Source organism: Acipenser ruthenus, chromosome 26 (assembly GCF_902713425.1).
Source record: "Acipenser ruthenus chromosome 26, fAciRut3.2 maternal haplotype, whole genome shotgun sequence".
NCBI lineage: Eukaryota > Metazoa > Chordata > Actinopteri > Acipenseriformes > Acipenseridae > Acipenser > Acipenser ruthenus.
Genome location: NC_081214.1, coordinates 15,011,163 through 15,026,551, shown reverse-complemented (window position 1 = coordinate 15,026,551; position 15,389 = coordinate 15,011,163). Strand labels below are relative to the sequence as shown.

Below are 15,389 nucleotides of genomic sequence, written 5' to 3'. Positions count from 1 at the left end.
CTGCAGTCATGTTGGAGCAGGTGCTGGGGAAATAGAAGGGCTTCTAATGGGAGTGACTAGGTGCATACCAGCGTGGTCATTCAGAGGCAGGATTCACAAGAAGGGGAGCATGACCTGCCCCTTACTGTAGCTTCGATACCATGACTTTGTTCTATTAAAATATGTCCTTGTTATTGCCATGCACGCTATCAATTGAAGGTGAGGTTTCTTATAGTAGATTTAGCAGTTTAAAAAAAAGTTTAGTCGCCTAAGATTACTGGTCACTTGAAAAGAAAAAGTTGCCCAGGTTTACAGTTGCCAACCATTGCATTGAAGAATAAGTCATGTTCTAGATGGCACCCATAAGGGGCCCAGTATATATATATACTTCAACACTGTCAGCTTAAACAGGCCAGCACACAGTATCACTTATTTGTAGTTTGAGAAAGGCCACCTGTATTAAGCAGCTACAAAAGTTCAGTCTGTTTGGTGAACGGTCATTTCAGCTTTCACAATCCTGTGAGATGTATTAGATATACATGTACAGTGCCAAATCTCCAAGTAAAACCTGGAATGGCTGGTTTTCCTGAGAAACTTCAGAAACTATTAACATCAGTGGTGTAAATTTCTCTGGACAATATATATTTCTCCTGTCACCCTTCCAATCAGCTAGCAAGCAAGCAAGAAAAAAATAAATAATGCACATTCACAATTTTATCAGCAAATTCAAGCTGCGTTTTAGCTACACAGTTTCTCAGAACAGGGATTTGAATATTTTCCAATGCAGGACCCACCTAGTTCACAAGAACTTTAACACAGCTGCAGTTCTCCTACATACACCATATCTGTGGCAGTGCTTGTTTCTTGCTAAAGGTAGTCTGCATGCAAATTACTCTTCGGGGGAGGCGGGGTGAGCCTGCACCCAGAAGATAAGAGAAAGGTCAGCTTTGCATTGTGACACCAATGAAGTGTAAGTTAGTTTCCATTAGTAAGTAAACTGGATTCTGGTGTTCAGGGAAGAAACTTCCAAAACAGCACATTGCAAAAAACAGCAATGTGTTTCATAGCCTGCTGTGTTTTATATAATGAGGCAATAAAATGGGTATAAAGCAGCCATATATGCTGCGTTTCCTAGAATTAATAAAATAACGACTTATTACCTTTTACATTTGTTTTTTCTCTCTCAACAGACTGAAAATCAACCAGATGAAGAAATTCACAGCATCTGGAACAGCCAAGAATCAAAATGCAGCAGCAGTTTAATGCAAGACAAGTTGCCTCACTTCCCCAGCAATGGGAGGACAAACCTTTTTTTTTTTTTTTTTGGTATCTTTTATACCCCTGCAAGCAAAATCAGCATCATCACCAACTATAACTATTTAAACTGAACTGGACATAAAAAAAACAAAAAACAAAAAAAAAACACACTATTCATTGAAGCAAGTGTGCTGGCTTATTTGAAAGAGGTTTTAAATTAGTCATGCAAATGTTGTGGGTTTTGTAGCCCACAATCAATTCAGTCCACTAGCTTTGAGTGTGTGTCAATTTGACAAGGTTTAAAACAGTTCCGTCAGCTTTTATTCTAGGGCTGTGCACGTAAATCCATGTCCCTGTCTAACACATGGCTCCTGCAGTCTCTATTACTACAGTCCAAGGATGCTTGAGGCCGAGATGACGTTGGGAGCTTCTGTAACCAATTATCAGGCTCAGGTGCAGCATGCCCTGCATTCCTGAAGCTCTGGACTAAGGGACAGCAGCTACTAAGGGGGCTGGGTAGAGGGTTCTATACTTGGCCTTGTAAAATTCACCATCAGCCAAAATATCTGTTACTCTATCCTGCTTTGAGCGTGTGCCACCTTGAGCTAGGAGCTACCCAAAAACAGCTCGGAAAGGGCAGATGTTGGGCCATACTCCCATGACATAATGGCAAGTAACGCACCACACTACATTTACACAAAGCATGTGAATGCTAATTAAAAGTATAGTGAAGAAATGAGCTGCTGCTGTGGAAACTTCCATACCTTGCGTTACAAAGTAGCCAACAGGAGCCTTGCTCATATAAATTACCTAATTATCAAAATCAATGGAGCTTTAACAGCAGAAGTCAACAGTTAAACTGGGGTTTCACTGTGTGTACTGATTCTGGAAAATATGTTTTCAGTACAATTCCAGCTGAATGCACCATTCACTAGCATCCTAAATAATGCCACTACTTATACAGGCTGCTGGCAGAAATATATTAGAAAGCATATGCAAAATCGGCATCCTCCAGAAAACATTGTGGAAAACTTTGAAACATTACCTCACATACACTTTTGCTGATAGTTCTCTCAACAGCAAATTAGTCTCAACAATTTTATACCATGCTTTTTAGTGCAAAAGCTTATATTAAAGTTAGTTTGGATTAGCCACTTTTATTTACCAAAATACTTTAGATTGAAATAGCCAAATGCAACTATAGTACTGTTAAGAGAAAAAAATAAATCTTTTAAAATGCAGATCAAACCATTCAGCATAATGAACGGGGTTTACCCTTTATTACAAAACAAAGATGAGTGAATCCTTGTTTAGAGTTATTTATAATAAAGGAAGGCAATAGTTTTTGTTTTCAGATGCATGCTTCATGTCATTCATAACGTTATAAATAGGTTACACATTCAGAAGTAACCATGTTAAGAAAACACACCCTTCATGTACGTTTCAGCATTACAACTGCACAAGTCTCTTAGTGTGTTCTTCAGAATATTGGTACAAGTATCAAGTATCACAGTGGAAACAAATAATAATACGCAGAGCTAGAAATGTAATCACTTACAATCAATAGAACTCTGGCTCTGGGGGGGTATTTCTTAAGTTTGTTTTCATACATCAAGATCCTATTTGTTGTTGTAGTGTGGGCGAGTTGGAATTCCCTGAGCATTGCCGCTGCAGCTGTACAGCTGTGTGGTGGAAGGGTGTCTCAGCCCCGCTCCTTAGAGGCAGGCATGACTCAGAGCAATGTGTGCTGCGCTCCCACAGGACAGCGTGAATGGGTATTCACATTTTTATTTGGACTGAGGTTATAAGGCAGAGGCTGGGATTTCTGGCCAGCACATTATTAAGAAAAGAAATGACAGGTTTCCTGTACAAAATCTGTCATTTCTTGTTAATGCGCCTGTGATCATTAAAAAAAAAAAAAAAAAAACACATACAAGCGAGAAACACATAGCATCCAAACAGTCATTTATATGCAGTACATTTCCACATGCACAGCTCACACAGACTGGGGGCAGGTTGAGCTGGAAAATGATTGGGATCAGTGCTGTTTTGAAAACAAAACAATGAGAATTGCTGCAGGGTGAATAATTCTGGCTGCACACAATCAGCTGTGAGTTTATGAAAGGTATATGCAAGTTAAGGTACCTCTAATGCTGGCTTGGATTTCAATAAGATGTGTTTTGCTGTGATTTTTTTTTTTAAATAGAAGTCTACACAATGAGTACTACCTCCCACACAAAAAAACAAACGAAAACAATAACCTACAGTACTATTTCACCACAATCTTCCCAGTCCAGCATTTCAGAAAAACAAACACTCAGAAGCATTCTTGGTGACTGAACTGTGGCTTCTATACTTTTTCAAGACCTCTTTGTTTGACCACAGAGATAAGAGAAGTTAACAACATACAGGAACACATCTGCCTCTAAAGTACCAGGCACCACTTAATGCAAGACAGGGGGCTTGCGTGGCACACAGAACGATGAAGGGCAGTCCAGCCGAAATGGATGCTTCAAACATTTGCTCATGATAACAGCGTCTGTTTGCAGGGAGAGCTGCAAACACGACAACGAAGGACACAAGGCAAACAAGCTGGATAGCAAAAGGTTTGCACAGCGGGTGTAGACAATTTTGTGATAACTGCTATGCAAAATCAAGTTGTGTTTTGTATGGGACAACAGCATCGTATCTGAACTGTGCCATGCTTGTTTTAGGTGGCGACAGTATTGTGTTTTGCAGTATGGGTGATTTCAAAACGGGGTAAAGTGTTGTAATTTGTGGATTATGACACTCGTCCCGAATGCAGTGTATCAGTGATGGGGTTTTATGAACTAGCTTTCTTTTCTGATAGGACTAAAGAGGGACTAACAAGCTTTTCCTTGGGTATGCCCACAACCAGACAATTAATCGGATATGAAATAATGTGGATCAAGGCCGACAGAGGGTGAACATGCCAGCGGTACACAAGTTTGTCAGCAGCTGAACGCCAAATCCAATAGAGTATGGTTAATAGGATGCACAATAAATGGTTTGAAGACCAACTTTAAATCATTTACAGTTCGTGGTACTGAAAATGCACACTTTGACCTTTACATTTTCAAAGCCTAGTACTAGGCAGACTGAATTATTGAAGCAGTGAAAGTCTAGTGTAACTTCTCACTTTAGCTTTGTAGCTGAAGGTGATCTAATGGAAATCAAACAATGGTTATTGTACATGACTGGGAGATATAGAAAGAAAGGGAATGGGTATTGATTTAAAATGAAGCAGCTGCTCTGGAGGCTTGATATAATTTGTTGAGCCCTTGCCTGGCCTTTGAGTAAAACAATACATTGCAATAGATGGATCTGTGTGTGTCTGCCTAGTCATTGCAAAGTATTTTGGTGGGTATGTTGGGTTGTGTTAAGGTACTTTAATAACACCTAATCTTATTTTAAAAAGTCTTCATTAGCGTTAAACATATCGGGTGAGGGTTTTTCTTTTTCCTTTTTTGTTATGTTTAATTTTTTGCATTAAATTATGGTGTCGATTTGTAAACTAAACTTTAAAAAGCTGCCATTTTGTGGGATAAAGCACTGATTTAGATGAAAGAAAAAAAAATAACCTCAAACTACTACTACTACAAAGGCTTACAGGTACGGCATAAAAGAATATGCAATCATTTTTGTTATTAATCTGTGTCTCGTTTACAGAGCAAAACTACTTTGTTTCAGTATTGTGCCGAATGGGTATTTAAGAGTACAATAATAAAACACAACATATTACTAAAAGAAAAAAAAAAAGTTTTGCAGGTTTCTAAAAGGATGTTGTTTTTTATTATTTTATTTGCTGCTGTATAGTATAAATAACAAATGATGATGATGATGAATGGAAGGCTGTATGTTATGTTTCTTGTACAGTAGATTTCATTTGATAAATGGACATTGTTATTTAGACTGTACAGATGGAAGTGTACACGGATGATAGCTGTTCATTAGATTTGCTATTTCTGCCACAAGGGTGGGTTTTAAAGAGATGAAACGTGAGCCGTGTATCTGGCTGCGTCTTCCACTGTACATATTGCTGCAATGTTTCATGTTAATTGTGCCCTTGTTGGCATCGTTGTTTTCTTTTGGGAGACTGGCTTTGGAGCTCTGTATAGTGTTTATTTAAAAATCAGACTTTTTTTGCTTTCCATAGAGCTACTTGCAATAAAATGTGTTAATGTACCCACTTGCTTCTTTTGTTTTTGATTATTATACTTTTATTAAAGTCTTGGACAAAAATAAACCCCTGCAAATAAATATGTAAATGGCCTGTCCCAAACATGACTGAATCCACTTCAGGACAACAAACACAACGTTTTTATCATATCAATACATAGACTTGTTTTTTTTAGCAAGTAAATTGTAATCCCCATATTTCCCATGAATCATTTTTTATGTTTAAAATCTATTTCCTTTTAAATCATTTGCAATATTGTCCCTGGTTCCCCTTAGATAAACACTGCTTCTTGTTACTCAGCCCCTTCTTGTGATGTAGGTCAGTTTCATTCTAATGGAGTGACATACAAAATAGAAATTGATACCAATTGAATTTGATATCTTGGATTAAAGTAAAATGCAAAGAACCAAAAGATTTTCATTACAATAATAATCCTGTTAAGTAGTAAGAAAATTGGTTTCAAAGCCCTGGCTAGCATTTCTTTTAGTATGAGGAATGAAGGAGTTGAAAGGTTACACCACCAGCTAGAGCTGAGGAAAAAGATGGGATCTACTGCTGGGCCAACTGTACTATCTGACAGGAAACGGAGAAATGCAATACCCGTAGTAGCTTTTAAATATTTTAGTAAGGATGCCCCCTTTTTATAAGCATTTAAAATTGGATTAGGAGGAAATGCCACTTAAGCGAGAACAGGAGGGCACACCTACCTCGATTTGGAAAAAGGAAACTGCAACTGCAAGCATGGCTCTGTTTGCAGGCCACATTCGATGCACTAAGGTTTTTGCATACTTTTTACAACAGACTACACCGTTAATAGCAGTCCAATTCTCTACTGCTTGTAATTCCTGCTGAATATCGATACTTTACTGAACGGTGACCTCTGGTGGCAGACCTTGGTGGTGCATTAACCAGTAGAGTATGTATGCCTCAAAAACATTTTTAAAGAAATAATGTAATGAAACTCGATAATGACATTTAGCACAAGTTATTAGGAATATCATAATCCGAAGATACATACAGGCACCCTCTCTGTCGATCTGTATGCCAAAGTATATTTCTGCATTACAGTTAAACAATGAAACAAAAAAGGGTAGCCACAGTTCCTTCTAAAATTTATCTAGGTTATAAAAGGCAAACAAATAAAAGGTTTATTAATGTAGAAAACAAAAATAAATGTATTTATTCTTACATGTTTAAATATTTAGGATGAGAATCTTAACAGTTTGTATATTAAATCAAATTCAAACAAATGTCCATGCAAAGTTTGATCTTTTTCAGACAAACGGTTTGCAAGATGTAGACTCAGCCATTTACAAAGTAGACCTCAGGAATGACCTGAACACTAGTTTGAGCTAAACAATGTTCCTCAGTCTTGGATATTTAATTATTTAGCATGTGACAGACAGACAATGATGTCTCTTCTGTATTCCCATGTCTAAGGACATACAGAGGAAATGACAGATGTTGCCAGTGTACAGTAGACATGGTTACTAAGCAGAGACTATCAGCTCTGGAAGTTCAGAGGGAGTAGTTCATTTATTCTACGGTATATAGTTTATCTGTTGATTTAACTCTAAAGGTGTTGCATCTAACACAATACTTCCCTTACACTTACCTGTTGTGCACTCTCCTTCACTTTATACTGTAGTTATACTAAAGTTCTCTGTTGGCTTACCTTCCCAGGTAGGAATGTGTTACACCAGCACTTCCTTGGTCATTTCACCTCAGCAGAGCACCGCCCAGGGGGGCTGGGGGAGGGCTTAGGTTGGCCAGGTGTCCTCGGCTCACGGCGCACCAGCATCCCCTAATGACTGGCCGGGCGCCTACAGGCTGTAATTTAACACAGGGATTGGACGGAACAATAGTATCAAGCCCTGAAAGTATATTCTGCAGCATTTCCCATGACTTTAAAGATTACAGGTGCCAAGAATGCTGGTTATTTTTATTTATTTAACAATTTAAGAATAGTCGATTTACATGAAAGTATGTGCTACATATCCCAGTACTGGGACCACAGCTTCTTGTATCATCAAATTTCGCAGAGTGATTTTACTATGGATTAGCCCAACAAGAAGCATGTAAAAGCTGTACCCCACGAGCCTGTGTTATCATGAGGAAAGCCTGTACCAAGTTTCACCTCAATTGGATGACCGTGTGATTGCACAGCCTTTCACGCGATCCAATATCCAGGCTTGAGATGACAGGTGACACCTACTGCTGTTCTTCAACTGGAATCCATTTCCGATCCCTTTAGCAGGATCATGGAACGAATACCATAGAGTTGTTTTAGGCGGGTGTGCTTCATTTAAATTCTTCAATAAAATGTAAAATCTCATGATCACTGTCAAGAGATGCCTGCTTCATGAAAAGTAAACGAGTCAATGTTGCGATTGAATTGTTCTCAATGCAGTAGGGAAGAAGTTCTGTATACAATTAGAGAACTGCACTGAATCCCCTACGTTAGAGCATCTCAAAGTACAGTGCCTTGCGAAAGTATTCGGCCCCCTTGAACTTTGCGACCTTTTGCCACATTTCAGGCTTCAAACATAAAGATATGAAACTGTAATTTTTTGTGAAGAATCAACAAGTGGGACACAATCATGAAGTGGAACAAAATTTATTGGATATTTCAAACTTTAACAAATAAAAAACTGAAAAATTGGGCATGCAAAATTATTCAGCCCCTTTACTTTCAGTGCAGCAAACTCTCTCCAGAAGTTCAGTGAGGATCTCTGAATGATCCAATGTTGACCTAAATGACTAATGATGATAAATAGAATCCACCTGTGTGTAATCCATATAGTCTCCATATAAATGCACCTGCACTGTGATAGTCTCAGAGGTCCGTTTAAAGCGCAGAGAGCATCATGAAGAACAAGGAACACACCAGGCAGGTCCGAGATACTGTTGTGGAGAAGTTTAAAGCCGGATTTGGATACAAAAAGATTTCCCAAGCTTTAAACATCCCAAGGAGCACTGTGCAAGTGATAATATTGAAATGGAAGGAGTATCAGACCACTGCAAATCTACCAAGACCTGGCCATCCCTCTAAACTTTCAGCTCATACAAGGAGAAGACTGATCAGAGATGCAGCCAAGAGGCCCATGATCACTCTGGATGAACTGCAGAGATCTACAGCTGAGGTGGGAGACTCTGTCCATAGGACAGTCATATACTGCACAAATCTGGCCTTTATGGAAGAGTGGCAAGAAGAAAGCCATTTCTTAAAGATATCCATAAAAAGTGTCGTTTACAGTTTGCCACAAGCCACCTGGGAGACACACCAAACATGTGGAAGAAGGTGCTCTGGTCAGATGAAACCAAAATCGAACTTTTTGGCAACAATGCAAAACGTTATGTTTGGCGTAAAAGCAACACAGCTCATCACCCTGAACACACCATCCCCACTGTCAAACATGGTGGTGGCAGCATCATGGTTTGGGCCTGCTTTTCTTCAGCAGGGACAGGGAAGATGGTTAAAATTGATGGGAAGATGGATGGAGCCAAATACAGGACCATTCTGGAAGAAAACCTGATGGAGTCTGCAAAAGACCTGAGACTGGGACGGAGATTTGTCTTCCAACAAGACAATGATCCAAAACATAAAGCAAAATCTACAATGGAATGGTTCACAAATAAACATATCCAGGTGTTAGAATGGCCAAGTCAAAGTCCAGACCTGAATCCAATCGAGAATCTGTGGAAAGAACTGAAAACTGCTGTTCACAAATGCTCTCCATCCAACCTCACTGAGCTCGAGCTGTTTTGCAAGGAGGAATGGGCAAAAATTTCAGTCTCTCGATGTGCAAAACTGATAGAGACATACCCCAAGCGACTTACAGCTGTAATCGCAGCAAAAGGTGGCGCTACAAAGTATTAACTTAAGGGGGCTGAATAATTTTGCACGCCCAATTTTTCAGTTTTTTATTTGTTAAAAAAGTTTGAAATATCCAATAAATTTTGTTCCACTTCATGATTGTGTCCCACTTGTTGTTGATTCTTCACAAAAAATTACAGTTTCATATCTTTATGTTTGAAGCCTGAAATGTGGCAAAAGGTCGCAAAGTTCAAGGGGGCCGAATACTTTCGCAAGGCACTGTAGATATCTGGCTTCACATCCTAACTGGCCAATGCAAAACTACCCATTCATTGTGTAAAAAACTGCTGGGTACATTCTTTATAGAATGTCTGGGGATCAAATCTTGATGCTGAAACATACATGCTGGCTGCAATGCTAAAGCTGCCAGGCTACATTTGAACAGCACAGAGGTTCAGCCCTGGGGACCACAACAGTTGCAAATTTCCTCACTGGGTCTACTGCACCTCAATACAGCAGGATGAAAGCTGTTCGTTCAGGTCCAGTAACATTAGGAAAGTCACACAAGGATCAATAATGGGGAGAGAATACTAATGCTAAAAAGTACACTGTAGGTTGCAAATGCATCCTTAAAATATACCTCTCGTTTCTTAATTCCGCAGGGCCCCACAAGCCTTGTTTTATGTACATTGCTGGTAAGTATCACATCTACTTATTTTAATGTGATTTGTCTTTTCTTCAGTTTTCAGTTGGGGGTCCCCATTGAAAAATGTTTTTAAATAGGAGGTCCTCCCAACACAATGAGGTTTGAGAACCTCTGCTCTGTGACATTTGAACACACATGCATGCAACCACCTCCACTGTAGATATACAGCCCCAGTAATACAGTCTTAATAGTGGCCCCCTTCTTGGAACAGATTAGGCCACTGCAGTACTGTACGTGCATAGTAGTAAGACAGAGGGATCTAAACAGCTTGTTTTTCTCATGGGTTAACATAAGGAACCTACTCCTGATAAACAAAGCCTGGGAACTGTGTTTTGAGGAAATTGGAACTGGCCTGGGAGGGAAAAAAGCCAAACGTTAGCCTTCAACAATGTGCTGCTCATACACTCTCCATTCCTCGATGTCGTAGAACACGATCCCTGCGGCAAACAGTGGGAATCTGCACCTGATATTCACGTCACTCCTCGCGCTTGCTGATGGAAAATGTCTACGCCATTAGGAGATGTCAGAAGAGGTTTCCCAAATCCTTGCTGACAGATCCGGATGGGTTAGAGCACTGCCAACCAAACTGGCGGGAGGAGTGGCGAGCTACATTGAACACGTGTTTGCTGAGTTTCGTTCCTTAATTAGAGCCCCCCCGGAGACAGTGTATTTACCACTTACTTGAGTTTCATAACAGTGTACTAGAAAGCACATTTTAAAGATGTAGCGTCTTACGGAGGTTAAATTCTTCCAACAGCTGGGAGCATGACAAATGAAGCTGAAATGGGCAACTTGCGTCTAACATTCTTGACCTGAAAAGAATACTTGAAGAGGAGGAATGACATGACTTGGCGAGGGTCGAGAGAACCGTACACCCTCATCTGTTGTATTCACTAGGAACGTAGCACAGAGAAGTGACCCTAAAAGGATAACCGCAAGCTTCAAATCCTTTTAAAGGAGTGCTAAGCAAGTCTTTAAAATGAATTTGCTTGCGTCTTATTAGCAATAGCAACACTGTAACTGGCCCCTTTAAAGTAGTGCTTACCAAAGCTTTTGAAATACATGAACCCTTATTAGAGCTAGCAACATGATCACTGCTTCTTTTAAAACGAGTGATACCAAGGCTTTAAAATTGACATTTTAATTATAGTAGCACTACTACATTATACAGTTTTAGGCCTTGTGCAGTGTGCCCCCGCCCATGTGTGTATAATGTGTTCTTTGCTGTGTGTGATGTTAATGTCGGTGTACATATATTGGTGCATGGGATATAATGTGGGATATTTAGCACAAGTTGTTAAAATATATATTTGTATTTAGGCACAGGGATTGCACTTCACGTGCAGATAAAATGTGTATTAATATGTGAGCACAGGGATTGCACAGATTAGTTCACATGGTGGGGTTCAAGTGAATAAGTAATTAGTAATTGAATCCCAGCACAGCTGTATAAATATCTGCACAATTCACTCTCTCGGGGTTGTGTGTTCGAGAGTGGAGACTAAAACCAAAACACGCTACTTGTTTTGGGGTTCAGCCACCGTTTGTTAGTCTATTTGTTTTGGCCACCGTGGTATTTGTTTTGTTCAGTGTTTGTGTTTTGTTAAACCTTTTTATTTTACAATAAACCGGCGCATCAGCACAATTTCACCACTGGCCAGTCCTGTCTGTGTCCATTACTTCCTGGTCAGACATCACCACTACAGACTGCTCGTCACAGGCCTATATTTAACATGTGACACCTACATGGCTGAGAATACATATTGGGTAAGATTTACTGTTAGCTTGCTGTGCTTTACTATTACATGTTACAAAGTTGCTGTCGTTTCCTGGTAACTATTTCACGGAGTTGCATTAGATTTACTCCAATGGCCATGCTGCCATCAAATCACACCATCTACAGCACTGGAAATGAACCCAGTTCTACATCTGAAACAAATCCTTAAATATCCTTAAAGCACAACAACTCTTACAGCTGTATTTTAATGGATGCTTCGTTTCTGCTAGACCAGCCCAGAATCAGAAGCTTCAGATTCGTTTCTGCTAGACCAGCTCAGAATCAGAAGCTCCAGATTCGTTTCTGCTAGACCAGCTCAGAATCAGAAGCTTCAGATTCGTTTCTGCTAGACCAGCTCAGAATCAGAAGCTTCAGATTTGTTTCTGCTAGACCAGCTCAGAATCAGAAGCTTCAGAGTCGTTTCTGCTAGACCAGCTCAGAATCAGAAGCTTCAGAGTCGTTTCTGCTAGACCAGCTCAGAATCAGAAGCTTCAGATTCGTTTCTGCTAGACCGCCACAGATTAAGAAGCTTCAGATTCTATTCTAATTTTTCTGCAATTCATTCGGAATGGTTCTATTTGCAATGACTCAAATATTTTTTAATAAGTCTGTGTTCAGGATTGTTTTTTGTAAGTCTGTGTTAGTGTCTCAATAAACTAAGAGAGAGCGTGCCATCTAGTGATCTGCTACGTTTCCTTTGGTTTTGCTCGGTACACTCCTGTGCACTAAATGGTGCTGGTGCTTACGAATATAAACACACTTTGGCTAATCTAGTCTATATAACATATGTCTATGGCAGACAACTTGAACTAAAGAGCAGCTCCTGAATCAAGAATGTGTGTGGTGGAGTACTTCCAGTGTAATCACTTTGTTACCACACATGCAAATACAGCATTGTCAGAGACACCTAGAACACATTTCCACTTCCAGTAAACCTCACATTATATGCATTGCCATCACTGTATTGGTCTCACATTTCACGAGATGTTCCGCTGAAGTCCTGAAATATCCCGCTGATGTCTGATGGATGGCTCAGTATTTGTGGTAGAAGGACAATATAACTGGCGCATTTTACGTTTAAACCCCTCAACACTGACTACTTGCTTGAGACTTTCACCACTGCCTACATGTGCTCTGAACATAGCTGGGCATAGTTCTCTGCTGTTTCAGAGCCATCAATCTGAAATCGATGGACATGGAATACCCTTTTATGAGAGACTAGAGTAACTGTGCATCTCCAGTGTGGTTCCTTAAACATCGATAATCATGGACTACATCTTGGAAATGTCTTCAAATGACAGAATTTTGCAGTGCTAAAGGGTAACTAAAAAGGACTATTGTAGTGAGTGCCACACCTACGGCGGTAAACTAATTAGGAGACTTTTAGATTATTCTTCCCGTCATATAAAAATACCTGGTTCACACTTCTTCGGAAGCTGCCTCTCTCAGTATAGATTCAAGGATCTCTTACTTCTGTTTCTTCACTAGCTAGGAATCATCCCATCATAGATGTAGGGAATCAACATACAGCAAGCTTGCTGACTCCAAACAACTGGGGCACGGACAGAGACAGGAAATTGTGAAACAATGCAGCTTCACATCTTAGCTATTGCCAGTAACCTCTATTTCCAAACTAGCGGGACCAAGGGGTGTTCAGATAATCGAATTATTTGGATTATCAGACTACATTTGTAAACTGTTTATATGGGACACAAAAAAAAAAACCTCCTAAAAACAGATAGTACACCATGCACTGTACAATGGAGGACTGTATTAGAAAAGGAAACATTTTTATAACTTGACAAATCTGACTTGTTTTGGCTTGACTTGAGGCACAAGTGCCAGAGGGGGGCTCCCGAGTGGCACATCCAGTAAAGGCGCTTCGCGTGGAGTGCAGGATGCGCTCTATAGTCTGGATGTCGCCGGTTCGAGTCCAGGCTATTCTTTTGCTGACCGAGGACGGGAGCTCCCAGGGGGAGGGAGGGATAGGTCGGCCAGGATGTCCTCGACTCACCGCGCACCAGCGACCACTGTGGTCTGGCTGGGTGCCTACAGGCTGCTCTGGGTGGCTGCATGGTGAGTCTGCAGTGTGTAAAGAAGCGGTCGGCTGACGGCATGCGCTTCGGAGGACAGCATGTGTTCGTCTTCGCCCCTCCCGAGTCAGTGCAGGGGTGGTAGTGGTGGGCTGAGCCTAAAAATAATTGGACATTACTAAATTGGGGAGAAAACAATAAAATTAATTGGCGACCACTAAATTAAAAAAAAGTCATTCAGTTATCAATGTATTGAAGAATGTTAAGTAATTTAATAACTGGTTATTTTGTGTGAAAAACCCCAGTAAAAAAAACTCTCCAGTCTCGAGTACAACGGATTATCAATGACGTTTGCGAAATCACTGCTAGGGCTGTGTCAAAATCACCAACACCAGCCCTTTTTGTTCAATAGCAGAGTTGAAAGGTCCCATTGCCATGCTCAAATGGTAAGGGTGTTCAGTGCCAGCATTTAGGATTCATCAGTAACCACTTACAAGGATTACACTTCACTTAGTTTTGTAGGATTTTTACAAAGAATCAATAAAGCAATTAAATTTTAAAATATGCACTCTTTAATGCTGGGATTATTATTCAGGGATCCATTGTTAATGAACAAAACAAAATATAAATAAATCAATCAATAAACGAATCAATCAATCAACCAATAAACAAACACACAAGAGATCTTCCAAGTTTTATATATAAAAAAGTAGATTACTTGAAATCAATTAAGTACTTAGGGATGATTTATAGATTTGATTTTCTACCAATTATGCTATTATCCATAACTTCAAAACATTCAATTAATATGAGGTAAAAGTATCCAATTAACATTCTGGCTAGTGCCTTCACCAGTGACAAACGGACACATCCTCCATTTACTGCCATCTCATACTATCAATAAATTATGCTAAAGAATGTCCTTGCACGTTTCACCAGAATTGGACAAGCAATCCTCTGGATTAACCCACTTCAGTCACGTTTATTTAATTTCATTTTTAGAATAAAAAAAACAAACAAAAAAAACAAAAAAAGAAAACACACATTTAAACTTTATGGGGTTTGAGAAGTTGCCCTGAAAAAACATGTATGCATTATAAAACAGATTCAGAACTTAATTCTACACACAGTGACTGAAGGTGATATGGAAACACGTAGAGTAAATGTGACAAAGCCACCATATATCCCAGAACGACCTCAACGAGCGTCAGATTTCCTTCAGTGTACCGAACGTTAATACAAGAAACCTGGTCAATACCGGAGCCTCAGACCTCCACTCTTCAATTAAATAAACCACTAACATGGTTGTTCTTTTATGCAACAGCAACACAGATCGATTCAATATCTAATTTAAAACGTGTTGCATTGCTGCGATTACTTCAAAACACAGAGCTGAAACAACTAAAAAAGAATGAAATCGGGTGCCTCAGTAATTTGGCTTCTTCAGTCACACCTCAGTACTTTACTACTGCTATGGAACAAGCTCTGCATTTCTCGGAGGACAGATAACTAAACACAGTCTTTGATTTGAAGTTTGCAGTTTAAACCTGGGGGAGAACATGGGGACAGGAGAACATTTATAAAAAACGAGAGGCCCGTCAGTTAATAAATGCTGGTCC

At 39.8% G+C, this 15,389-nt stretch overlaps 1 protein-coding gene across 1 annotated transcript in view; it reads left to right on the top strand.

Moving 5' to 3' along the window:
- The window catches only part of LOC131701771 (insulin receptor substrate 2-B-like), a 40,393-nt gene extending 34,951 nt beyond the window's left edge, over positions 1-5,442 (top strand). The window contains exon 2 of the mRNA XM_059001643.1: positions 1,170-5,442. Within this exon, the coding sequence (XP_058857626.1) occupies positions 1,170-1,174 (5 nt within the window). The 3' untranslated portion in view covers positions 1,175-5,442. The remainder of the gene's footprint in view (positions 1-1,169) is intronic.
- The last annotated feature ends 9,947 nt before the right edge of the window (positions 5,443-15,389 follow it).